At 40.1% G+C, this 27,823-nt stretch overlaps 2 protein-coding genes across 16 annotated transcripts in view; both read left to right on the top strand.

Moving 5' to 3' along the window:
- Positions 1–27,823, top strand: part of LOC135247989 (uncharacterized) — a 107,820-nt gene that overhangs the window by 25,200 nt on the left and 54,797 nt on the right. The window lies entirely within an intron of this gene.
- On the top strand, positions 4,868–27,333 carry LOC135237233 (B-cell receptor CD22-like). Of its 15 annotated transcripts, XM_064304136.1 has the most exons (10): positions 16,828–16,892; positions 18,569–18,657; positions 19,102–19,455; positions 19,878–20,189; positions 20,470–20,739; positions 21,706–21,975; positions 22,070–22,366; positions 22,875–22,962; positions 23,162–23,231; positions 24,808–27,333. In XM_064304136.1, exons 2-10 carry the CDS (start codon positions 18,612–18,614, stop codon positions 25,381–25,383), a joined length of 2,283 nt encoding a protein of 760 aa, XP_064160206.1. In that variant the 5' UTR covers positions 16,828–16,892; positions 18,569–18,611; the 3' UTR covers positions 25,384–27,333. The 15 variants fall into 15 exon arrangements, with proteins under 15 accessions (XP_064160234.1, XP_064160249.1, XP_064160194.1 ...); XM_064304124.1 differs by lacking the exons at positions 16,828–16,892; positions 18,569–18,657; positions 19,102–19,455 and adding exons at positions 4,869–4,957; positions 5,283–5,651; XM_064304147.1 differs by lacking the exons at positions 16,828–16,892; positions 18,569–18,657 and adding an exon at positions 4,876–4,957.

The raw sequence follows: 27,823 nt of genomic DNA on the forward strand, positions 1-27,823 counted from the left end.
CGGAACTGGCGACAGAATCCAGCAGCAACCCTGTCATGGTCACATGGTAGGGGTCATTTCCTGTTGCCTTAAACCAGTGTTGTCTACCCTCAGTCCAGGGATGTCCCCAAGACCGAGCGTGGGCACCTCTTCCTTGAACTGTCCAGTGTGGCTGGTGACATCTAACACACTGTGTTTATAAGTATGGTAGATCTGGACTGTACAACTCAGATACGTATGTGCTGGGAATCGTAGTTGTTCAGAACTCATAACTTTGTTTTGTTTACACTGAATGTGATGTGAATTTTAAGAATTCAAACCCTTTATTGATTGGAAACGATTCAAATGGCAAGTGAAGAATTTAAGTATCTACAATAATGAGAATGGGCCATTCAGCCCATAAAGCCTCTTCAATCATTAATCTACATTCTCGAGCAGTGGTCCCCAAATTTGGTACTCAAGGCACAGTATATGCTGGTTTTGGTTCAAACCACAGTAGTTAGTAGTTAATTCTTAACTAAACATTTTTAAATGTCACTTGGAGGAGGATTTACGCTCATAAGGCAACATTATGTCAGAAATAGCCATGCATGCCATGAATAAGCAATCATATGCACCTCCAAGAGCTTAACATCGCCAATGCTTTAGAAGTGAGTTACTGTACATTTTTTAATTATTCATTTATCGAATGACAGGAGGCATCACTGGGGTCTCGAAAACCATGAAAACGTGGATGTTATGTATCCCCTCAATAATTTCTGCTTTACTTGCTTTTTTTTATATAATCACTACATAAGCTCACTCTCACACACATAAAACGGGCCTCAACAGGGTGGCCTCTTCAATGCTGAAAATACAGTAAAGTTGCAAGATGAAATGGATAAATACAGTAAAATTACAAGATGAAATGGATAAATACAGTACAATTGCATTTGAAAAATTACAAATCAACTTCTCTTTTCCATTTCCAGCGATAAGAATATTAGTTAGCATCGACAGCCATTTTCATTTGGCAACAGAAAAATAATAATAATAATAATCATAACAAGACCATAAATTGTCATGGCCCATGTCAAGCCTAGCAAGTCGTAACTCTGAATGCCGAACACCAGCAACCAATACTGACTGTGAACTAAACATATTATTAAACAAAACGATGCTATTATTGAGCATTGTGTGTTAATGTTAATTTACTGGAATGTGATTGTGTTTTGTTTTTCTACATTCTGTGTGTACGGCACGTGTTCTTAAAATTCTTAAATTTTATTATGTAAGTTTCAGCTTTTCGTTCCCTAAATAACAGAGGTTAACTACAACTACTACTACATAAGCAAAATAGCTTCAGATAGAATTGTTCACGGGAAATCACATCTGCTAGACGGTTTTCCTAATTTCAAATATACATTACTGGCAGAGGTTTGCTGAAGTTGTACCGTTACTGGCAGATAAACTTTTGGGAAACAATTTGCATTGTTGCCAAAGGTTTTTGGTGATTGGCCAGTATTGGCAAACTTTCAGCAATATTATGTGGCAAAAATGTTCCGTTTAATAGCAGCAAGCCACATATTTGCGGCAAACAATCCATTTTTTGGGGGGCTGAGAGTGCAGAGTAACTTCAAAACTGGCACATTGAGGTATTTAAGCATAGGTTGTAGGGTTTCACTTTATGTGTTAAGTGCCATTGTCCAGTGCTTCCATAGCAACAGTAGATGTCCAATTGATTGAGAGTATTATTTGTGTCTGTGTGGAGGTGCTCATATTTTCTGTCACCTTATTTGAATATTTGTAGGCTGACTGTGTTTTGCCGTGCATAGTTCCTTATTATACTTCTAGTGTAAACACAAATTATGTGACGTCAAGGTAGCTTGATAACAAAGGAGCATTTGTAATACAGACTCTGTATTTCAGCGTGGAAATTTTACTGTATCATGACAGAGAAAATGAGGTTGAGTTTCAGAGGACGGTGGGCATATTGTGTGTGGCCACTCATTTCCTATCGCGGTTAATTAAAAATATTCACGGCCTGATGTGCTGGGCACGTTTCTGGAAAAGCCGCACATGAGCACTTCCTCTTTTGTGTGGGTTTGTACTTCTGTTCTGCAGCTTGGGGGTCAGTGTGCAGTGGAGACGGACAGACTGGATACAGTGAGTATATTTTCACCTGTGTAGCGCTTGGCTCAGTCAAACTACGGATTGTCATCAGGTTGTCGCATTTATTGAAGTTTAATTAAAAAAGTACAGGAATTAAGTTGATTTTTTTCTGTCTATAATGGATGCATTTTAAGATAATGTTTTGCAGGATACATTGCGGTTCTCAATGATTTTCTTTCTCTTTTTTTTGCTTAAAGATAGAGAAATTATAGTTTGAATATAAATGCTCTACATCTCAGAAAGCATATATAAAATATATTGTGAGAAATTGCAGCCCATACCGGAAATATAACACACATGTCAGAATATACATTATATTCACTGAAAGAAGACAACAATATTAACAAGCCTTTTTGCCATGTGAAATGGAAGCACTTTATGCTTGAGTGCACTTGAGTCAACAATTGCATAACAAAATAATTTCTTAACAAATGATAAACATGTCAATATAGGCACACACTGTATAATTTATTGATAAATCCAATGCCTTTTAAAGCTATGGACAATATAAGAACAAAAGAATACCATTCCAAATAGTTACTGTTATAGGGTAGGGTCACAATTTTTGTATTGTACCAGGAAGTTACATTTGCAAACAGCTTCCAGATTAGAAGCTGTTGAAGAGGTCTGATGCTTTAGCCAGAGGAGAGGTGCTGTAAAAGACATTTCTTGGGACTGAATGGTAAGAGGTTCATGAATTTATCTTTTATACAAGTAACTTAAAAAAGATAAAATATCATCACGACCAGTGAATCAATTGTAACCACTCTAGCCAAACTAGTATCTAGGATTCATGCTAAAATATTAATTTCTTTATTTAGAAATGAAATGCTTAGCAGCAAATGTTTAGTCTCCTATATCGCTTCGTTTATATGTGTTAGTACTGAATGCATGAATGTTTGCAAAGCTTTAAAGTTTAAAAAAAAAAAAAAAAAACATTAGTACACATTACTCATCTTTATTTTCTAAGGCTAAAAACAGCAGTTCATTTTCCAGTTCATTGTGTTGTACATGTGTGGTCGATTTATCTTTATTAAAGATTATTGTTTCTAAGATTTAAAAAAAGAAACATAAAACATTTAATTATAATTCTTATAATGTACTGGTTTCAGAGTTTCATAGTCAACAAAACATTATTTAAAAACTGCTTGAATCTTCTATACTGCCTGTACAATCTGTTTATCGTAATAACAGATGTTGGAGTGTTGAGTGAAACACTCAATGTACTGAAGTTAATAAAACTGGGCATTACACTTACACTTTTTTTATTACAAAAGTAATAAAAGTTGCTGCAAGATGTGGCACTTATAACTCCCAGTTTTTGTTGTTCCCAAAGTATCTCTCTGTTCCGATACAGGCCAACATGCTCAACCATTTATCATTGTTTCAATTAACCCCTTTGCTCAAGCCCCCTAGTGGCCAGAACGCTGGCGTCCTGAGATTGTTCAGCTCAGACATTCAGTGCTCCTGCAACCAAACAATGACAGGAAATGGAAAAATTCTGTGTTCTAGCTTTATTAGTAGACAATACACAACAAATATCATAGTGCCACCATTGTTGTGTAGTTCACCCCCCCCCCTCCCAAAACATGATATACTGGACAATAGCGCTTATTTGGGAGTTAATTATAAAAAAAATTCACCACAATACATTCGTATTCCACCATAGCAACAAGATGAAGCTGGTAATAGCCCAAATGTATGTCAATACAGTCATGCTGTTCACTGAATAAAAAAGAGGAATTCTTGTGTAATTATGCCATATAATTCTACTATCAATATCTGTAACTAAATATGGAATACATATACAATCTTACCAATGGTTTTGCATGTAAAGATTGTAATTGTAACGATTGTAATTGTAATTTTTTTTTTTTTTTTGGAATATTTTTACTAATTCTGCCAACTTCTAAGCATGGCTAAAGCAAATAGGTTTGGAGGGGTGGTCAGACGATTTGGAAAAATCATGAACTCGAGCCAGAATACATACAAAGATGTGCATAATACTGCTTATAACATTTTGACTATTTAAATAGTGTCATATTTTTGATATTGCTATATTCACATTGGTCGTAAGAGACACCTCTTGCATTGGGGGTTAACTGACAGGACTAGTTGTTAGTACAGGAACATTGTTAGCATAACAATGAATGATCGCATATTTACATGTGTGTACCACAGCATGTCTCAATGTTTTGCATTATTTTTCTATGTCAATGTTTTATCTTAAACCATCATAAGGGGCAAATTTATATGCTTTATACGAGACAGAAGACATTTAATTCATTTTTGGAGAGGTTTTGGATAGGTTTCTGGATCCCTAGATATCTTAGACTCCTTTACTTTACTGAAACGATTCCCACTTAAAAATGATGCGAAAGTGAGTTTCAGGAATCAACAAGTTGATTTGAAGTGAAATATATGATTAACAGCAATGCACAATTTAGATATGTTGGATAGATTTGGAGACACTAAAGGACACCGGGGTACACTACTCACTTTCTGTATCATAGATCTTTAATAGCTCCACATACCACCACACTTGTGGTCACGGAGCTTACGATCTTCGACATCTTGTGTAGTTTTACCTGTTAGAATTTACCTGTTGAAGAACTGTATTTACGGCAAGATGTGTGGTTTATGGCAATCTGTTTACAATACATACAAATTATTAATAAAAATCAATTTTATAAACACGACTCTATTTCACATGCAATTGTAATGTTCTCTAGAGAGTGTCAGTGCTGTTTTCTAACTTAGGTTCCTCTACTCGTCAGAGTCATGACTGAAGCAGAGATGTTCATCCTCATTGGCTGCCTGCTGCAAGGTGGGTCCTGGAAAGGGCGGAGTCTAACTCTGTACTGTAGTTCAGTATAGACGATTACTGTTTTATAATTCAATATAAAACACATGAATTCAGGAATTTTTTTATGTATCAATACTTCAGTGTAGATAATTGATGTGATTTATATTAATTGCTACTGCAGCTTTCAGTCAGTAAACCTTTTGTTTTATTGATATGAATAATATCCACACGGCACCTTTTCTGGATTTAGTTTGGCAAGGTTTGTAAAGGAGCTGTGGTGTGGAAAAACCTGATCCAATCCCCATATAGCTGCTGTATTTACAGAGCTGTGTTGTGTCTGTTGTAGGAGCTCTGGGCAGAGAGTGGGCAACGTGGATGCCTCAAAGTATAGAAGCTCTGAGTGGATCCTGTGTGCTGATTCCCTGCAGATTTGATATACAACCTCAATTTGACAAAGATCTGACAGCTGAGGCTAAAGGACTATGGAAAAAAGGATACACAAATGGTAAAGTAGTGTTTGATTCCAGTAGAACTGGGACAGCAGCTGAACAGAACACAATTAAAGGAACATTAATTGGACAACTGCTGATGAAGAACTGCACCACAATTCTGGATGGCTTCCCTTCGTCTTACAGTGATGATTATTTCTTCAGATTGGAAGCCTTAGATAAACTCAAGTATAATTTTCCAACAGCCGTCAAAATTAATGCAAAAGGTACTGCATTTGCTGTCATGCCTTTTTCACTGTGTTCCGTTGTGTTTATGCCGAGACCCTATGCTTTTAAAATTAAGTACCAGAGATAGAAATGCTGTCCTCTATGAGAAATACAAATGACATGAAATACAAAATACATGAAAATGACTTGTCTCAAGATTTCACGTTGTAAATACTGCATGTTAGTCAGACACTGTTAATGTGGTGATTAGTGTGTGCTCTGAGTGCAATCCTGAGACAGACAGTGACCTATCATCATGTCTCCATGCCTTCTAGACTCTCCACCCAAACCCAAGATAACCCCAGAGAGGGTGGAGGTGATGGAGGGGACCTCTGTGAGTTTGAGCTGCTCTGCTGCAGCCCCCTGTCCCAAACTCCCCCCAAATCTGACATGGACCCCCAGGCTGAGTGACAGTGTGAATCAACTGCAAGAGAATGTGTCTGTGTCTTCTGTTCTGACCTTCACTGCTTCCCACCTCCACCATGGGCAGAACATCACCTGCAGGGCACTTTACACTCTGCAACAAGGAAACATTCAGAAGATGTCTGAGGCCAGTCTGACTCTCAGAGTTCTATGTAAGTGAGCTGACTTTGAGTTTGTCTTTGAAGTCCATGAGACAACTGATTTTACATCTTTCTATTCAATCAGCAGTGGTTTTACATTGTTAAAGTACACTATAATCAATTTCTCATTTATTGGTTAATTTTATTTTATTTTGAAATCTCAATACATCTTATTTGGATTTAAGATGGAACCAAAATAACAATAAGACTTTAAATATACAGAACTCATTCAAAATAAATTTTACAAGTAATATATTTTCAGTATCTGATCCCTGAGACACCCCAAAAATCTAAGTAAATGATTTCCATCTTAATGCTATTTTGATTGACTAATAAAAATGTAAAATGTAGCAGTCGATTCATGCTTTTTTACAAATACAGTTCTCTTCAAGTGAGGTCATCAAATGTTTATTACTGTTTATTTACATGACACAGATGATTTCTATTGCCTTAAAAGAATATTTCCTCAGATTCTCCTAAGAACACCTCAGTGTCAGTCAGTCCCTCTGGTTCAGTGTTAGAGGGCAGCTCTGTGACTCTGACCTGCAGCAGTAATGCCAACCCAGCAGTGAAAAAATACACCTGGTATAAAGTGAATGGGACAGAGATGCACACTGTAGGAACTGGACAAAATCTCACCTTCACTGTGACTGAGTCCAGTCGTAGTGAACAGTACTACTGTGATGCACAGAATGAAAATGGCAAGGAGAGCTCTACAACTGTACAACTGAATGTGAAATGTATGTTCAGCATTTGCATTTATCAGACAATTGCATTAATCATACTATTGTTATATGTGTGAAACTGTGATATTAGTAACTGTGGATGTGGATCCTGTGTTCAGACATGCCTCAGATCTCTGGCTCTGGGAGCTGCAGCAGAACTGCAGCAGAGATCAGCTGCTCCTGTGAGAGCCGTGGGAATCCCTCTCCCAGCATGGAGTGGCGTGTGTCTGGACTGCGGGTCACTAACTCTACTGACAGAGTCATCAGAGAGGAGCAGCTGGGGAACACAGGCCTGAGGAGCTCCCTCACCATGCACCAATCACAGGGAGACACGCCCACTCTCCTGTGTGTCAGCACCAACACTCTCGGCAACTCCAGCCTCCAGCTCCACATTCCGTGTCCACAGCAACACTCGGGTAAATGAGCACACATTTCTCTTCTTTACTTTAACATATTTATACCTTGTGCTAATATGCAGAGATACATATTTTGAAGCCTTTACTTTGGTGTGTAGTGAGGGTACAAATTCAATGTGGACTTCTGTCCTTTCTTAGGCCACCTGATTGGTTCACATGACCAGGCTGGCTTACACAGTAAAAAAAAAAAAAAAGAAAAAAAGTGACATTACATAAATAACTAAATGCATCATAAAGAACACTGTAACCAAGTTATTACATGAATATTATGTCAAAATGTATTTTAATCACATTATGCGTTAAAATATAATTGCTAATGAAGCAAGAACCGCAATGAACAATAAACCACAGTTCTAAACTTTCCTATGACATAGCAATACAAAACTGTGGCCCATGACAACCCTGACACATTAAGCGTCCTGATTATGTAGGTAATCCCTCAAAATGGGAGGAGGGGGTTAATGTTGGTTAATGTTTGTGTACTTGAATAATATTGAATTATTTATTTTATTTTTATTTTTATTTAAGCTTTATTTAACCAGGTAAAAGTGATTGAGAACAAATTGTCAATCACTTTTTTATGTTAATTTATTATGATAATTCAGTATTTCTGTTACCAATACATGATAATTATTATTTATTTGCATTGTGCATGCTCACAGTTTGTTCATGTTCCATTTTTTTATAGTGTTTGGTTGAAATCAGTATTGGAGTTGCTGCATATGTGTGCCCTCTAGTAAGACAAAAAGGACATGTAGGAAAATGGTGGAAGAAGAAGGCAGCCATGTATGCTTTGAAAGAGAAAGCTTATAGACCATAACGTAACGTAACATAAAGTAACTTGTCATATAATGTAACCTTAACGTATCTTAACTGCAAGCAAAAGGAGTGTTTTCCGGGAAACCGTTTGTTTTGCAACTAGCTAGAGGTAAGACGATGTGATCGGAGGTGCCGGTCAAACCGCTGGCATGTTAATGTTTGAGACCTAACCAACTGCTCGGCGAAAAGGCACAGTAAGCGCTGAGGTCATTACGTCCATTACCATTACCATTGGAATAACGTGATCGTCAGTGAGTCATAAACTTGCTTATTGTGGGTAACGCTGAAGGAATTGAGCCACTGGGTTTGGGCTTATGGGACGCATTGGAAAATAAATTGAACTGTTCACATGGACCTAAGGGGCATTGATAAAGAAACTCACAGAAATCGAGCTAAGTTGGACGTGCCACTATACACCTCCCGCAGTGGGACGGTTAAAGGATAGAAGCCCTCAGAGCTATCAGCTTCCCTGGTGTCTGTGAGGAGGTAGATTTATCCACATTTTTTTGTAAATCGTAGTTTTTTGTAAATTGTAGTTTTTGTAAATTGGAGTTTTTTGTAAATTGTAGTTTTTTGTAAATTGTACTTTTTAGTAAATTGTAGTTTTTTGTTAATTGTGGTTTTTGGTGTTGAACTGTTAAACCCCACTGCTGGAATACTGAGTAGGCACTCCTTCAGACAGGTCTTGAAGCCACTTCTTGTCCTCTGCTATTATTGCACATCCTGAAGAGCACCTGATACTTACTTACCTGTAAATTTTAATATCATAACCCAGTGCAGTACTCCCAAATCACCTAATTTTGAAAATAAATAAATAAATGCTGCACATTTTTAGGCCTGTTTCTCCACCGTGAGTGAATAAATGTCCTTTTTTTGCCTAAAGTGTGTTTTTCAGTATCTAACTGTAATGTTCTTTCTTCAGGTTTCAGCATTACCTCGCTGCTGATTGGTGCAGCTGCTGGAGCTGGTGCCATGGCGATTACATGCCTCATCACGAAGGCCATTCAAAAGCAGGGGTAGGCAACTCCATTCCTGTAGGGCCGGTGTGTGTGCAGGTTTTTGTTGTCTCCGATTACACTGGCCAAACTGACTCGTGTTCTGAAGGGGCGAGCTGGTGGAGCATGGCTGTGCAGGATGCGCTTGTCACCTGATCTGAACCAGTGATAATTATAGCGCGCTGTGACGTCTGTGACGTCTCCTTACTTACTTATTAATAAATCAGATGAGCTCCACCAGTCACAGAGTGCGTTAGTAACTGCCAACAGAACAGCAGCATCCTGAGCTAAGAAAGGGTGGGTGTAGGCCACACCTGTTTGGTTTTGATTGGCTGATGTGTGCTACAAAAACAATAAGGTTCCAGCATCTTTGCTCAGGTTTTACAAAAAGTTATACGAAAGTAGATATAAAAACAGGCCTAAATGCTTAAAATGCTAAACTGATCTCCATGGTGAGATAATGAAAGTGGGGTGAGTGCAGTGTGTCATCAGTATTGTTCCCTGTTGTTTTTAGGAATAAGAGAGTCAGGCAGTGTTCTGGAAGTAGAAGTAAGGACATCAAGGGGGTGAGTCTGAGCCCTGTGTTACACACACATGAACAAAATACACACACACACACGCACACACACACACACGTACACACACAAACACACACACACACACATGCACACACACACACACCAGAAGGTGAATCATAGCCAGAAGTTCGCGGATAGTAGTTGAGAAATGCATACGGTTATAAATGCAATATACACGCTTGCTTTGCAGAGTCCTCCTCCCCCAGCAGCAGAAGAACCCGTCTACGCCAACCACACCGTGGCAACCGCCCAGCACAGGGACCCACAGCTGGGAGGGACAGACCCACAGATACCGCCCCGGGCAGAGGGCCAAAACAGGGCGGAGCTGGAAGCCATGCACTATGCCTCGATCAAGCACTCCCCCCGGCCCGTGGAGACACAGGGCCAGGATGCCTGTGATGGGGCTGCAGGCCGAGGGGCCGACGTGGTCTATTCACAGGTGGCACTGCAGAGTAAAAACAAGAAAGGGAAGGACTAGGATGGGGAGGGGCAGTGGGAGGGGTTAGGGGGTTGGACAAGGGGGAGGGGGAGGGGGGAGGAAAGGGGAGAGGGGTAGAGATGCAGGGAGGGGCAGTGGGAGGGGTTGGGGGAGGGATGGGCAGAGGGGTAGAGATGCATGGAGAGGTAGTGGGAGGGGTTGGGGGAGGGGGAGGGGGGAGGAAAGGGTGGAAGGGCAGTGGGAGGGGTAGAGGGAAGGACAGGGGAGAGGGGTAGAGATGCAGGGAGGGGCAGTGGGAGGGGTTGGGGGAGGGGCCTCATGTTTTGTGCCCGGAGGAAGAGCCATTGGTATGAATGAGAAATGGAGGGAAACCCAGAATGCAAGTTAATCCGCCATGGCCTTTAATCCCTACTGCCCCCTAGTGATATGGGCAGTACTGCCCACAGAATTTGGACTCATCACCAATCCATAATGCATTATAACATATCAGACAAGTATTCAACAAGTTTGGACTCATCCCTTTCAGGGGGTTAAACCATACAGCCATAACAACGTATGTAAAAATACTTAACAGATGTTGACTTTATCTCAATTTCAAGCAATATAGACAGCATATATGGTTAATATTTGCCATTTATCTCTGCTAGATCACATTTATCAATAAAAGTGCAATTCATTTTTTGTAATAAAATGTGATTTTTTTTAAAATTAAATTATCAAGGCATGGATTGAATAAATCATGTTTGTCATGAACAGATATAAATGAAACAAGATTTCCATTACTATTGGTGTTTATTGTTTGAACTGAACAAATTGGAAAGACAAATTTTACATACGGTATTTAATGGAAATGATAAATGAGCCCCATTGAACACAAATTCATGCCGGTCTACACACCACATGAAGGACAGAGTTTTACTGTGTGCGGGTTGCAAATGTATCTCTTGCACTTGATGCATGCGTAGTGTGTCTTCCTGTCCTTCTTGGGTCCACACACATTGCAGCACTTCTTGCTGCAACCAGCTGCAACCTAGAATGATGAAAACGCTTAGTTCAGGAATTTTACTGACACCTCTCTCTCTCACTCACTCACTCACTCACTCACTCACTCACTCACACACATATAGTTTCAGCAGGCCAAGGTAGCAGAGTGAGGCACACACACGTGCAACAACATCACTCACACTTACTTCAGGTACTGGAGTCGGGGGTTCTGTGGGTCGGGCGCGTGGGGCACCAGCATCCTCCTCCTGAAACCTCCTCACGATGGCTGCAGAAGCCGGGGCCCTTGGGATATGTTGTCTCCTCTGGATTTGAGGTCTCACCAAGGCCTTGCCCAGCTCCTCGAGAAGGAGCCGTCTCCTCTAGAGCTTCCCACTGTTCCAATCTGTGCTGGTTCGGGGGCTGGCTGCTGACGGGCTGGTCTTGGTGCCGGCTGACGGTCAATCTCATCCTCTTCTTCAAACTCACTATCAGACTCTGAATTGACATGATCCTCATATTCGCAAAAGTCTTCATCTTCCAAAGTGGAAGACGGTCCTTCCACTCTAGCTTCTCACTCTTCTAAAATGATTTCTAAGGCTCTCTGAGCAAAGAGATTCTTTTTGCCGTACTGATTCATTTGTGGTAAGGAGCCACAGATGCAAAGCTATTTATTTATTGTGTCCCTCCCCCAATTTTCAGTTGTGGTTGAGTGTGAGAAAATATTGAATGTTTAGAATGTTCTGAAATAACATTGTGCAGGTTCCCGCAAGACATTGTGTAGTTTCACACACTACTGATGGTAAAGCGTTAGCAGACAGGTTCTCTGTGCTTGAAATGTAACAATGTTGCAACCTTGTCTGTGTGTGTGTGTAGTTTCACACACTACTGAGGGTTGAGTGTGCAGGAAAAGTGGAAGTAGACAAGTTCTTGGAGTTGTGTTGAAACCTTGTGTGTGTGTGTGTTGTTCACAGAGAAACTGGGAAGTGATTTCTGATTTTGAAAAGAAAAGAAATAAAAGTCCTTATGGACTGTGAGTGTGTGTGTGGGGATGGGGGTGTATTGGTGGAGGAGGTGTGGGTGTGGGGGTGGTGATGGGATTTGGCATGGTAATAATGCCTATAAAATTCTGCAAAGGGACAAACCACACACACACACACACACACATCAGGCCCAGATAGGAAGAAGACAGAGTGAAGGTAGACAGCAAACCTTGTTGTTTCATTTTTACCATACTGACTTGTTTTCACCAACAAGCTCCACACTTTTATTACCCTCGGGTCCAGTGGACTCGAACGCCACATATTACATTACATTACATTACAGGCATTTGGCAGACGCTCTTATCCAAAGCGACGTACAACAAAGTGTATAACCATAACCAGGAACAAGTATGACGAAACCCCTAGAGAGAAGTACCGGTCCAAGTACAGGGAACAACCGCATAGTTCAACTTGGACCCTGAAGGTTAAACTGATTGGGGGGGGGGGGGGGGAGAGAATGAAAATGAAAATGAGCCAAGGCCAATGAGTCTCAGGTCAAAAAAATAATTAATTGTATCTATGGTGTGGGGATGGCTGGTTTAAGCAGCCACACCTGCCCTGGGTCAAGCTAATTAGACCTGGCTAATTAGATAATTGGTTAGGAATTAGATAATTGGCCAGGCTAATTGGACCCGGGAACAGGGGTGGCTGCACCTGTGCGTAGTGAGGCAATCAGTGCGCACAGGTTAAATCTGCCATCCCCACCCACACAAAGGGGAGCCTCTCGGTCATGACAGGGTTAATATCTGCTCTTTGGCCGTACCATTTTGCCGCCCTTGTAAATAAACGTGTTTGAACATCATCTCCCTGTGTCCCTGTGTCCCTGTGCTGGAGGGCCCCTTGGAAGGCCACTTCGGTGGCCTGTGGCAGGCTTGTTTGCCACAGTATCATTTTTCTTTTAGTAAACATTGAAGACGGGTCCTACAGACCGGAACACCACACAAGGGTTAAAGGCATTGTAAAAATGCTTTATAATTTATATGGAATTTTCATAACATTTTCCTTAAACCTGTTGACACGATGTAGATTTGCCTCATAATTATTTGCTTTGTCTTTGTATGATTAGTTTAAGTGGCCAGGTGTCCACGCTTTCACCAGTTAAGAGCCTATCGATTCACCTCTTTCTTTAATTTGATCAGTCTCAATTTTTTACCTGTAATCATTTGCTATATAGCACCATGTGAATATGAGACTTTAATTTTTCATGTCATGCACAGCTATTTCTGACATAATGTGGCTTAAGAAGGTAAATAATCCCTTAAATCATGAAGTGAGAATAAATTAACTAGCATGTTAAAATTCTGGGACTGGTATTTGGTCTGGAATGAAAACCAGAGACCCAACGTATGGGTCCCCCAGGAACAAATCTGAGAATCACTGTCTTGGGCCCATACATTGTTTCAGTTCATTTTTGATCCATGGTGCCTTAGAGGTTTTAACAGTGGCCTTTTTTTCACATGAGTATGTTTCACAGAATTCTGTTGCAGCAAATCCAGAAATACAGTGAGGGCCATTTACACACATCAGACAAAGTCACGTTTTAAAGATCTTCAACACACAAAACACATTTTATATGATCTTTTTTTAGGCTTCCTTCAGGGTAGCTCTAGGGATTTTTGATTTTTGTGATGTACTGCCATATTATTATCACTGAAGCCATTGCAACAGACACTGCACAAATTGGTGAAAATATGATAGATATATGTAGCTGGGGTGATACCATTATTGTGAGTTTTCATTTTCCTATGTAGTGATCTGTGTACGATTGCATGCATTAGAAGTTTGACCTGCAGCGGTAATGCCAGCCCAGCAGTGCAGAACTTCACCTGGTATAAAGTGAATGGGACAGAGATGAACACTGTAGGAACTGGACAGAACCTCACCTTCACTGTGACTGAGTCCAGATGCACAGAATGAACATGGCAAGGAGAACTCTACAACTGTACAACTGAATGTGAAATGTATGTTCAGCATTTGCATTTATCAGATAATTGCATTAATCATACTATTGTTATATGTGTGTGTGGTGTGGGGATGGCTGGTTTAAGCAGCCACACCTGCCCTGGGTCAAGCTAATTAGACCTGGCCAATTGGATAATTGGTTAAGAATTAGATAATTGGCCAGGCTAATTGGACCCAGGAACAGGAGTGGCTGCACCTGTGCGTAGTGAGGTAATCACTGTGCACAGGTTAAATCTGCCATCCCCACCCACACAGGGCAGCCTTCTCTGTCATTACAGGGTTTTACATCTGCTCATTTGGCTGTACCATCTTGCCAAACCCTTGCAAATAAATGTGGACTGCTTGAACATCATCTCCCTGTGTCTCTGTGCTGGAGGGCCCCAAGAAAAGCCACTTTGGTGGCCTGTGGCAGGCGTGTTTGTCACAGTGTGCAACTGTGATATTAGTAACTGTGGATGTGGATCGTTTGTTCAGACATGCCTCAGATCTCTGGCTCTGGGAGCTGCAGCAGAACTGCAGCAGAGATCAGCTGCTCCTGTGAGAGCCGTGGGAATCCCTCTCCCAGCATGGAGTGGCATGTGTCTGGACTGCGGGTCACTAACTCTACTGAGAGAGTCATCAGGGAGGAGCAGCTGGGGAACACAGGCCTGAGGAGCTCCCTCACCATGCGCCAATCACAGGGAGACACGCCCACTCTCCTGTGTCAGCACCAACACAGGTATTTACATACATGGCTGGTCTTAAAACTTGACTTACTGTATGCCGTAAAGCCTAAATAGCACTGTTATAAATCTATTATTACCATTCAGACAGCTCTTTAAAGTGTTACCAACTTGGTTTATTCCGGTTTTGTATTGTATCCTCAATCTGTAAGACCTGAATTTGATTAAATAGAATTGTAGGGACAGCGTACTCTGGCTGTGAATAGTTTAAAATTATAAAGCACTTTTTAACTGCTGAATATCTGCAAACAAGTATTGTCTGATGTCTTAAATAAGTCTTATCATAATGATTGTTTTTTTTTTCAGGATTAAATTGCAATCCACTAATGGAGCATCGCGTAGTTCTGGCAGGCCACGAGAGTCAAGCGCTCCGGCTGAATCAGCTGAGTGATGTTCGCCTATCACCGTACATTCACTAACAGGGCGGTCTACTTAAACAGCCTCCCTCTACTCATTCGGCTGCCTTGCTCAGCCTGAGTGATGTATCGCCTACCACAGTCATTCCACTAAATCAGGACCATGTGTTAAAACGCTCTCTGATCTGTCGCTGTTACCTCCTCATGCAAGCGCTGCGTTGCTTCACGTATCTCTGTCAAGCCAACCCAGCTCCATCCCCACGCCAAGAATGCATTTCCCACCTAGTGTTAAGAACTTGTTTGCTGTAGATCTGTTCTTGTGTACCAGGGGTTGCTGCTGCCTCAGCCTTATCCACGGTAGGGACGGAGAGCTCCAGACGAGCATGCCAAAATAACTGTATTGACTTATTTCCCAAAAAGTTCATACAGAGGTCGACAGAATTTCATATTATCATCGTAGACTGATTTGTATTTACCGACTGTTGATTGATCCACAATAAAAGGTCAGACATCTTGATTATGTGATCAATTGTAAAATGTATCATTACCATAGTCTGAGGCAATTATGCTTTCAGTAAAATATTTTAAAAGTTAAAACTATCCCATCCAGTAAATGCACGTGGTTGCAGAGACATATTGGATAATCGGACACAATAATAAATCATCTCTCTACTCTGTCATGTCTCCAGGTTGTCTAGAAGACTGAAGGTGAGTCTCACCATCCTTTCCTCTCTTCCTCTTCTGAAACACTCTGTCTGCAGCTGAGCCTGATTTCACCTCAGTTTTACATTCACACCATCTGTGTCTTTTCCTTTAAAGGGAGGGAGGGACGGGAACACATATGCCAGTCTGCAGCTCCCCAACATCAGCCCTGAATATGACGTGCTGCAGGTGAGCAAGTCTGACACAGAGAAATACACACCAGGGGGCGCCACTACGCTCATATTTATGAAAATTAAATGTATGCAGATTCCCTCAGTATCAGAGACATGTGTAGTAAAGACAGGATTAGATCTGCATCTGTCTTTAATCACTCAGTCCAAACAATTCATGACTCAGTGAAATATGCTCCTACTTAAACCCTGCCCTGTAATTTGTTATACTGCTGTCTCACTGCCTAGTTGATGTTTGCAACTTCATTGTGAACTGTCTCATTGGATAACTCTGTATTATGTCAGGTCCCCCTTGCAAAAGAGATATCAATCTGAATGGGGTGTTCTTGGTTAAATAAAGATTATTTACTTTGCATCCTTGTGCAGTGCCTCTTCTTTTTTCCAATCTCATTTGGATGTTTTTCTGTTGTCCGTTTGTGTGTTGGACATTAATGCGCATTTGCTTATTCCAAATAAGCTGTAAAGACAGACTCTCTTACTGAGTTTGGCATTTAAGCATATTCATATTATTGTACTAAGACAGAGAAAAAGTTGAAGCTCAGTAGTTTTTTCGTACAAAAGTGCAAATGTCACATTGCCACATATGTACAAAAAATATTCACAGCCTCCCGTTTCGAGTGTTTCACACACATGAGCACTTCCTCTTTTGTGTGCTTTTATACTTTTTTTTTATTTTTTTATACTGTGCTCTGCAGGCTGAGGGTCAGTGTGCAGTAGAGGGACAGACGGGATATTCTTCTGTTCTACAGTAAGTATATTTCCACCTGTGTAGCACTTGGCTTAGTCAAATTACAGTGTCTTTATACCTCTGTCATTAGCATTTCATTTAAAAGAACTGAAGCTCATATCGTCTCAATGGAAACGTTTTATGATCATTGCTTCCCAGGATACGTTGTGGCTCTCAGTGATTTTGTTTTTTTGGCTAGATAGAAAACATTCTTAACACTATGTCTCACATGTTGCAGTATATTTTCAGAAATTGCAACTCAGGTGGTATAACGTGTATTTCTGAAGTGATGTATATGACAGTCTATATCATGGCAACGTCATGTTAAAAATGATGACTCATTGTTCATTTATAGTGCATACATTTCACTGAAGATGGATGGTGAATTAAAGTTCTTTTTTTTTTTTTTTGCTTTTTTATCCATAGTCTTTTTAAAGTGTTTGTTTTGGTGTTATCTAGAAGTGCTGAGTTGCTACAGTTGTGTGTGTGTGTGTGTATATATATATATATAAAAACAAATTGGATAAAATCAAGCCTGTACTTTCATGGACATGTAGGGAAAGCTTATTCATTAATGAAAAAGTCCTCGGTCCTTAGATATAAATGAGCAATTAAAACATTACAGCCATATGAAATGGAGTTGAAAGGACTTTGTGCTTGATCACATATTCTAGTCAACAATGAAATAATACAAAATTATTTCTTAACAGATGTCTTGCCAATATACACGCATACAGTACATACACATACAGTATAATCTGTTGATAAATTCAATATCGTTTGATGCTTTGGACTATATAAACGATAAAACGCCATTCCTAATAGTAACTGTTAGGCAGGGCCGAAGTGTTGGTACCAAGAAGTCACACTTGCAAATAGCTTCAGGAAATGAGCCACACAGGAAGTGCACACTCCTAGACCGATGCGGTCTGGTGTTTCAGCCATAAGGGAGCAGCTGTAAAAAGAGATTTCATGGGTTTGATGGAACAGGCTGTTCATGGTTTTATCTGTCATGCAACTAATTTTGAAAGATTACATGTAATCACGGCCAATGATTTTGCCTGCTGCTCTGTTCACGTTCTGAATTATTACAGTACCTTCATCATGACTGCACCTTTACATCAGGAGAACATGAGTACATTCAGCCTGATCACCCAACAGGACGTAAGCATAGTACCTCTGGTCAAATCCTCCAAAATGACCAACATAAGTGTTAGTTAGGCCAGTTACAGCGGAAAAAAGTGACACAAAGTGTAATGACGGATCTGATAGACCTCAAACCCAGGGTTCTGGGAGAAGAGGATGTCGTGCTGACCACAGCGCTGAACTAGCACAGCGGTTATACCGCCACTCTAGTGTATGAGTCTGTTCTCCCGTCAGCACGGAAACACAGTGCACTTATTGTCGAAATGACCTTGTGTGCTACGTAGGCAATCATGTTGGTATATTCATGCATTCCTGTGTACAGAATGTTGACAGTACTAATGGACTGCACACTTACCCACAATACAGTGCCCTGGAATACTGAAGATCGGACTCAGTTTTAACTTTAAACAGAAAAAAATGAAATGCAGGTCAAATTATATTTGTCCAACCAGTGAGCCCCACTGTTGCTGATTGATAACACGGCTGTATAGGAGATTTGCACAAACCGTCTGTCTCTTGGTTCGTTTGATGATTGTGTTTCTCCTCTCCAGATCAGCGCCTCCCAGTGTTTCTGCTCCTCACTAATACTGAGACATGATTGGAGCAAAAAGATTCGTCCTCATTGGCTGCCTGTTACAAGGTGAGGTTTGGTGTGAAGTTGAACAATGTTAATTTGTACTGTACATACAGGGAACATAAACAATTAGTCTTTTCGTGGTGATTTGACCAAATAATAATGTTACTTTCTTATTGCAAAAATGAAGAGAAATGAAAGTTGCTTGCTACAACAATGAATACTTAAATATTTAGGATTATAAGGAATATAGTGTAAAGTCACAACTGATTTCCCAAAAATCAGTCATGCACAAAACCGTGTGGTAACAATATTTATATATCCATTTATATATCCATGTGTTTCATATTAAGTATTTATGACCTGTATGATGTTTTCTGGCATCCTAATGTGTCATTTATGTCCACCTGTATTTAACATAAACTAGGCTTGTACAGTATAGTGTGATTTCTCTGTGCTGTAGGATCACCAGTGTAATATTGTGACAAAGATGTGCTGTGTGTGTTGCAGGAGCCCTGGGCAAAGAGTGGGCGGTCTGGATGCCTCAGAGTATAGAAGCTCTGAGTGGATCCTGTGTGCTGATTCCCTGCAGTTTTGAGATCCTATCTGGATATGATGACAATCTGAGACAGGATCCATCTACAGTTCATGGAAAATGGTCAAAAGATAAAACTATAATGTTTGATTCCAGCAAAACTGCATCTGTTGTGCAAGGAAAGATCACCGGTGACATGTTGCAGAAAAACTGCACTACAGTCCTGGAGAACATTGCAAGGACTCACAGTGGTCAATACTTCTTCAGATTAGAATGCAACAATGGACTCAAATTGACTTTTCAACAAAGTGTTCAAATTAAAATCAAAGGTAGGACAATTTCTGGGCAATGGCAGATCTCTGTATAAACTTGCTTTGGTTTTTGCGTCGTAACTATAATATTGGGCACAGCAGAATCTGGTGATTGACAAGTACATACTGGATGTTAGTGCAGATTGTGTGTGTGTGAATGTGTATAGGTCACTGTTCATTTTTCAGAAAGCTCAACTTCAAAAAATATTGTAAATGTCTCAAACATGAAAGGCCAGGCTCTGCAGAAAGTATAAGCTAAGATCAGAAAAACTTTGACAAACTTTAAAGGATTATACTTCATGTCGGAGTCAAATGTTCTTAGTCCCTTTTTACAATTGAATTAGTGTGTATGTTGGTCAGACACTGTTGATGTGGTGATTAGTGTGTGCTCCAATGCTGAAACAGACAATAACCCGTCTTCATGTCTCCATGTCTCCTAGACTCTCCACCCAAACCCAAGTTAACCCCAGAGAGGGTGGAGGTGATGGAGGGGACCTCTGTGAATTTGAGCTGCTCTGCTGTAGCACCCTGTCCCGAACTCCCCCCAAATCTGACATGGACCCCCAGGCTGAGTGACAGTGTGGATCACCTGCAAGAGAATGAGGATCGAACCAAATCAGTGTCTTCAGTTCTGACCTTCACTGCTTCCCACCTCCACCATGGGCAGAAGATCACCTGCAGGGCACTTTATACACTGCAACAAGGAGACACTCAGAAGACAACTGAGGCCAGTAGGACTCTCAAAGTTCTATGTAAGAGAGCTGGATTTGAATGCGTTACTCTTAGATTTATTAATAATATAATAATAATAATAATAATAATAATAATAATAATAATATGTTTCATTTTTCACTGCATGGTCAGTATGCTGAATTAACAAAATAGTTAAATAAGGACAATTAATGCAATTATATAATTAAAAATCAAAAATAGTACATTTACCTGATGTCATGCTTATCTATAAAAGTATACTACCATTACATTGCATGAAATGTTATATTTCTCGTCACATGCCATATCTTAATCTGCTAGATGGTCCTAAGAACACCTCAGTGTCAGTCAGTCTCTCTGGATCAGTGTTGGTGGGCAGCACTGTGACTCTGAGCTGCAGCAGTAATGCCAACCCAGCAGTGAAAAAGTTCACCTGGTATAAAGTGAATGGGACAGAGATGAACACTGTAGGAACTGGACAGAATCTCACCTTCAATGTGACTGAGTCCAGTGGCAGTGAACAGTACTACTGTGAAGCACAGAATAAACATGGAAAAGAGAAATCAAAAACTGTACAACTGGAACTTGATTGTAAGTTTGCTATCATGTCACACATACGTTCTTGGCAGTTTTTTAAAATGAAAACATTTTATTTATATAAATTAAAATGTTATTCCCTCAGAAAGGTTTACATGTACTGTATATTGTGTGGATGTTGGCGTTCATGAAAGTCAGATTCACCATCTTTTATTATTTTATCACATTTGTATTTTGAGCATAGATTAGGAGTTGAAAATGAGTGGGGAAAGAATGTAGCAGAGAAACAGATATAAAAGCAGTGCTTTTTACCATTAGACCTCCAGGCCTGGAAAGCCAGATTGGCTCATAAAGTTGTTTCTCAGAGGAGTCACATCAGGCAGAAAGCACAATTATTTTTTTGGATTTTCTCGATTATGTTAAATTGCAGGTGGTAGTTCAATATAATGGGTAAAGAACTGGTCTTGCAAACTAAAGGTTGTGGGTTTGATTCATGGGCGGGGCACTGCATTGCACCCTTGAGGAGTGCACTTACTCAACTGCTTCAGTATTTATCCAGATATATAAATAGGTACAATGTAAAAAAGCCAAAGTTGAGTAACTTGCTCTGGATAAGGATGTCTGCTAAATGCCCCCAAACAAAATATATATAAAATGAGTTAAAAGGCCAACTTCATTCCAAAAATCTAAATCTAATGATTTTTCCACCTTTCCATTATTTGTACATGACAACAACAAAAAACAGTAGAAACCATTTTTTGGCAGTATGGGTCTAGCAATGTCAATTAGTTGTGTTTCTCCATAATTTACAAGTTTAATTTTGATTGTGCGTAAGGAATGAAATATGACAATGCTTGGGCAGTTTATTTTTAGCTCCATTTTACAAGTACAAGTTATTTTCAGTGTAAGGTCTCAAAGCACTAACAACTTGTTTTGCTTTGTTCATAAACTGATCATTTTTCATTAGAAATAGGAAAGCTTGCTGCATTGAGTTTTAAAGGACAAATATTTTTATTTCAGATCCTCCTAAGAACACCTCAGTGTCAGTCAGCCCCTCTGGTTCAGTGTTAGAGGGCAGCTCTGTGACTCTGACCTGCAGCAGTAATGCCAACCCAGCAGTGCAGAACTACACCTGGTATAAAGTGAATGGGACAGAGATGAACACTGTAGGAACTGGACAGAATCTCACCTTCAATGTGACTGAGTTCAGTGGCAGTGAACAGTACTGCTGTGAAGCACAGAATGAACATGGCAAGGAGAACTCAACAACTGTACAGCTGGATGTGATATGTATGTTCAGTGCATCTATTATATAATTGTATAAATCATATTATTGTTATATGTGTGCAGCTGTCATATTTGTAACTGTGGATCCTGTGTTCAGACATGCCTCAGATCTCTGGCTCTGGGAGCTGCAGCAGAACTGCAGCAGAGATCAGCTGCTCCTGTGAGAGCCGTGGGAATCCCTCTCCCAGCATGGAGTGGCGTGTGTCTGGACTGCGGGTCACTAACTCTACTGACAGAGTCATCAGGGAGGAGCAGCTGGGGAACACAGGCCTGAGGAGCTCCCTCACCATGCGCCAATCAGAGGGAGACACGCCCACTTTCCTCTGCGTCAGCACCAACACTCTCGGCTCCTCCAGCCTCCAGCTCCACCTCCCGTCTCCACAGCAACACTCCGGTAAATGGAAACACATTTCTCTTTTTTAACATATTTATACATCACACACTAATATAGTTTTATTTAAGGGTTTATAAAAGTACTGTTGATGACGCTGTAACTGTGCTAATGTGTTTTCTTCTTTTCCTCCTGCAAGTGACATTATTTTTAGGTCATTGTATTGGTGGGCAGGGGTTCATTTTATATCCCACTCAAAATGTATTTTGTTCCATTTTGTTTTTGGAATACATTCAGCTTTTGAGCGGCAGGTTCTAGAATACAACACTTTTTATGTTCCACACAATACCATTCTTCAAATGCATACATGGTTTAATAATTATTTCAGTAATTCATAAGTTCATTCATTTTTTAGTGGATATTTTCTAAAGTAATAATGCATGTATTATCTTAGAGAGAATGGAAAGAATGCTATAAATTTTGCAGGCTGTGTCTCTGTAATTGGGTGAACATGTACATATAATTTTTGAAGTCTGTTTTTTGGTATGTAACTGACATATCCTTCATGCAGGTTTTGGCATTATCTCACTGCTGATTGCTGCAGCTGCCGGTGCTGGTGCCATGATGATGATATGCCTCATAATGCAGCACATTCTAAAGTAAGGGAAACTGGGGCCTATAAAGCCAGTGTCAGTGTAAAGGGAAATTTCACTGTAATTCCATGTTATTGTGTGATATTACTCAACCCCACTGCTGCGGTCATCATTTTTAAACTGAGCTCATGTAGATGTGTCCCTGTCCCACATCCAGAACACGCCTCTAAAACTCCAAGTGTGCTAATCTGTGTGCTATTCCCAGGAAGAAGAGACACAGCCAGTGTTCTGGAAGTAGAATGAAGGACAGCGAAGGGCTCATACTGACAGATGGGGTAACTCTGAGACAAATACACACACACACACACCTACACACACACACACACACCTACACATACACACATACACACGCACGCACACACCCACACACGCACACACACACACACATATACACACACGTACACATTCATGTGCACACATACACACACCATACACTTACTTTTTAGAGACATTCACCAGAGATCTTTCTTTCCACGTCTGAAAGCATTAACTAAAAGACAACCGCACCTAATGGTATGTATCTAAAAGTACACAAACAGCTAGAGCTGATCATCTATAAACCACAGACAGGTTTTATCTTATGTATAAGAAGCATTTTAAGTGCTTGCCATGGTATTTGCCAGGGAAATGTATGCCTAACAAATTTCTATTGGGGAGCTACACAGTGTTTTAATTCTAATAAGACATACCAAAAATAATTTGATAAAATATCACAAGTAAAATTGTAATATATGTATTGTTTTTTGTTTTGTTATGCTTATTATATAAACTTAAATTTTTTGGTTAAACTTGGTTAAAGTTGGTTAAAATGTATACATTTTTGCTGGGGTTTGCGTATGTTCATTTTCAAACTTTCATCTGAGTGTATTCTTCTGATAATCCAGTCAGGATGGGAAACTGGTGGCACAGTCACTGTCTCTGTGCCTTAAACTTTTTCAAGAAAGTGTAGTTCTCAAGAGCTCTGACAGCGATTGCGGTTTGATAATGTTACTGTACTCCACTCGAGCCAGGCTGCTGCACTGGGTGAAAGAGGAAGAGGAAATGCACGAGGGAGAGAAGGAGGAAGGAGGTTTTTGACCGAATATCAAAAGTGTCAAGAAAGAGCAGAGAAAAAGAGAAATAACTAAATGTTGTCTCTGTATCCTAGCACAGTCATGTTTCGCCTATTATTTAATGATTAATTATGCAATGATATATTAGATAATAACTGTAACTGATACCTTTATAAGCACCACAAGCAACGAGCACTTTATAACACAGGTAACACATTAACACCATCATTATTTCAGAATAATTTTATACAATGCAAAAAAATGTATATGTAAAAATAGGAATAATAATAATAATAATAATAATAATAATAATAACAATAAAAGGAACACAAAAAATTGATTTCATACATGGATGAATTAATTAATATTTCAAAGAGCTTTAACTAATTTCTTTAATTTACAGAAAAGATATTTGTTGACCTGTAAAAATGGCAGAATTAGTCAGTGTGAATGATATTTAAAATGTTGATACTCCACATGCTCATAGCTTTACCATTAGATGAAAATGAAATGTATCACAACAAGGTTTTGTTTTTTACATTCATTATGAATGCAAGAATGATTTAATACTGTGAAACAGGACAGTTTTCTTTTAGTTTTGTTTTCATAGGCATTGGGAGACATTATTTTTCTTAACTTTGTGAGTGAAGAATCTTAAAGATGACATCTCTTCCTTCTTCTCTGGCTGTTTCTCAACACAGTTTTTGCAGCTGCCCTGTCATTTTCTTCAAATGGCTGTGTCCCAATGTTGACGTTTCACAAATTCGCACCTTTCTTTTTCTTTTGACCTCTTGACCAGACGGCCGCTCAAGATGAGGAATCGATCCACGCCAACAAGACCATGCTGTCGGGCGCGAGTGCGGTGGAAAAGGGGGACGAGGGCGCCCTGCACTATGCCACCGTGGATTTCTCCAAACTTCACGGCACGGGTGGGGAACACGGAACGGGCATCGTCCGGGGCACTTCCAAACAGACGTCCGACTACGCCATGATCCGACACAAATCCAGGGAAGAGAGAGAAGGAGGAGAGGAAGAAGCTGAGGAGGCAAAGGAGGAGGTGGAGAAGGAGGGCCAGGCTGAGCTGGGCACAGAGAGGGAGTGGGCCAAGGCAAGGGGCGAGAAGGAGGAGGAGCCCACGGAGGAGGCCACCTACGGGAACATCTGCCCCTCCAGGCCCACTAAGAGGGCACGGCAGGGACTGCAGCAGCCGCCCGGGAACCCTGCTGCAGAGGAGGAGCAGGAGGAGCAGCGCCAGGAGGAGAACTCAGCAGGAGGCCAGGAGAACATGTACGTGGATGCCATGAGCCCCCTGATGGAGGGTAACGGAAAGGGAACAGAGGAGTGTGAGTACGCCGTGGTCAGGAAGCCAAAATAAGTCACCATGGAGATAGGCCAACTCATCACACCACGCTGCACTCTCATAATGCCAGGTTTTACTTTACAGCACGGTACATAACATGCGTTATGTTGCAGTACAGATGTTACATTACAGTGTCATGCTGAAGTACAGTAACATATGGGGTACCAAAATCAACATAAAGCTATTATTTTACCATGCATTTTCTTCTGCATTGAACTGAAATATCCCTATTTCTCTCAGATTTAATAGATAAAGTCTTACATTTATTGTCTTTAAAATGACAGGTGTAAATATTTAATGTGGTATCCGAAAATGATATAAATGAGCTAAATGTTTTATTAATAAGTGTTTTTTTACCTTTTGCTAAATCTATAACAATTTAGCTAAAACATTTAATTAAATTTATGAGATATTTAGCTAAAGATTTTGCTTAATGTACAAAACATTTTGTTAAATGAATAAAACATTTAGCTAAATATTTAACTAAATTTAAAAAAAACATTTAGCAAAATGAATGAAACATTAACTAAATGTATGAAACATTCAGCTAAATATTTAGCTGAATGTATAACACCCTTTAATGTACAAAACCTATAGCTAAATATTTAACTAAATGTATAAAACATTTAGCTAAACATACAAGACTTTTAGCTGAATGTATAAAACATGAAATATTTACTGACTATTTGAAACATTTATAATGGTATAAAACATTTTGCTAAATGAATGAAACCTTCACAGCCCGCCTTACAGTGGTTTACCAAAAGAAACATTCACCTTATTGTGGACAAATTTTGGGAAGTTAATTTTTGTGATGACTAAACACAACTAACTTTTCGTCAAGAGGTTCCCAGATGTGCCTCCGGTCTCTGGCTCTGGGTGTAACGGTGGTGGTGGTGGTGAACCCAATAGCATAGGAGACTTGGATGGGGTTGCAAAAAAAGTAGTAGAGACTTTAATCAGGAGATTAGTGTACAGAAAACTAAGGGAGCTACTCCAGGAAATACAAAATACTCCAGGCTGTGAATAACGCTCAGAGAGCACCCAATCAGAAGCCAGCGCAGAGCAGCAGGCTAATGGGCTCAAGACAGAGTGAGGAGCAAAGCAACTAAGGCAGAATAAGTGTTGTGATTTATTAACTCTCGATTCGCTAACAGGTGAACACACAATCTCATAATCAGAGTGATGGTTATGTCGCCCTCTGGTGACCAGCAGGAGGAGGTGCAGCTTGAATCCTCACATTGGGAGATGAGTTGTTCCTGTTGGGGCAGTGGGAATCCTAGCATGGAGCAGCCGATACTTGTGTCTGTTTCTTAATGTCTTTCTTCAGGTCATCGCCGGAACGTGCAGCAACAATGCCACGCTCAGGGTGTGCTCGCATTGGTCAGCACTCCAATAGTGAACAGAGATGAACATTGAACATTGGCATATCCGCCATTTCAAAAACCAGCCTCAGTGCCATTTCACAGGCTTGCCAACTACTGATTTTGATGTTGTTATGCTACACCCTTCCTATGTTGTGGAGACCCCCCTACAAATTAGCATTAAAAATTTAGACTTCCTTTGCACAAAACACTACTTCATGTAAATAAAACAGATCCAGACCCTCATTCTCTTGATCATTTTGAGGATTGTGTACATTTTACACTTTTTACTATTATAGATGAAGATTATAGTTCTCCCTCAGAAAAGATAAGGGAGCTAGCCTGGGGGAAAAAGTGCTATATCGAGTTAATTCATACATTTCTCTAACTGTGTGGTCATGTTTGCTGAATAAAGTATTTAAGTTGTTTATTCGTTTTTCTTTTTTTGATAAGCCAACTCATTTCAGCATTTAATAAAATGGAGGTATGCCTAAATAGTCTACAGTTTGCCTTGCATCCTGTTTGCCTTGCATGTTGTTAAAATAATGAAGACCAACCTGGAGATCACTTGCTTCAAATAAATAAAAAAATCAAAAACTGAGCCAGAAAGAGCATTATCAGAGCACCAATTCAAAGTGAGCACATGACACATTGGACATTATTATTATTATTATTATTAGTATTATTGTCAGGGTCCTGTTGTCTTCTGTTGTCTTCCCCCTTGTTGTTCTCTGTTGGCCCGCCAGATGGCGGTACCTCTGTTTTGTGTTCAGTTGATTGTTTTATTGTTTCTCGTTATCTAATTATTAGTTGCGTTTTGTCTCGTGTTCCCCTCCCTCTCTGTGGCTTGATTGTTCATCGTGCCCTCCTGTGTCTCGTCTCCGTCTTTCTATTTAAGTCTCCCTCTCCCCGACTCAGGCGCTGGAATCTTTCGCTTTGGTTTGGTTTGTTTTGTTTGGTTTGTTCGGTTTGCTACCTGCCTGTTTGTTCCTGTTCCTGCTTGTTTCCGGTTTACCTGTTGTTTGCCTGCCTGTGCCCTACCTGCCCTGTTTTCCCTCGTTTTTGTATTTTTGTATTTTTGTTGTTTGTGA

This window comes from Anguilla rostrata, chromosome 1 (assembly GCF_018555375.3).
Source record: "Anguilla rostrata isolate EN2019 chromosome 1, ASM1855537v3, whole genome shotgun sequence".
In the NCBI taxonomy this organism is placed as follows: domain Eukaryota; kingdom Metazoa; phylum Chordata; class Actinopteri; order Anguilliformes; family Anguillidae; genus Anguilla; species Anguilla rostrata.

Excerpts from the sequence above, each read along its gene's own strand:
- LOC135237233 (XM_064304124.1), top strand. The coding sequence starts at position 4,912 with ATGACTGAAGCAGAGATGTTCATCCTCATTGGCTGCCTGCTGCAAG. Across the intron at positions 20,190-20,469 it reads TAGGACTCTCAAAGTTCTAT|ATGGTCCTAAGAACACCTCA; the intron begins GTAAGAGAGCTG and ends TTAATCTGCTAG. Across the intron at positions 21,976-22,069 it reads TGTACAGCTGGATGTGATAT|ACATGCCTCAGATCTCTGGC; the intron begins GTATGTTCAGTG and ends TCCTGTGTTCAG.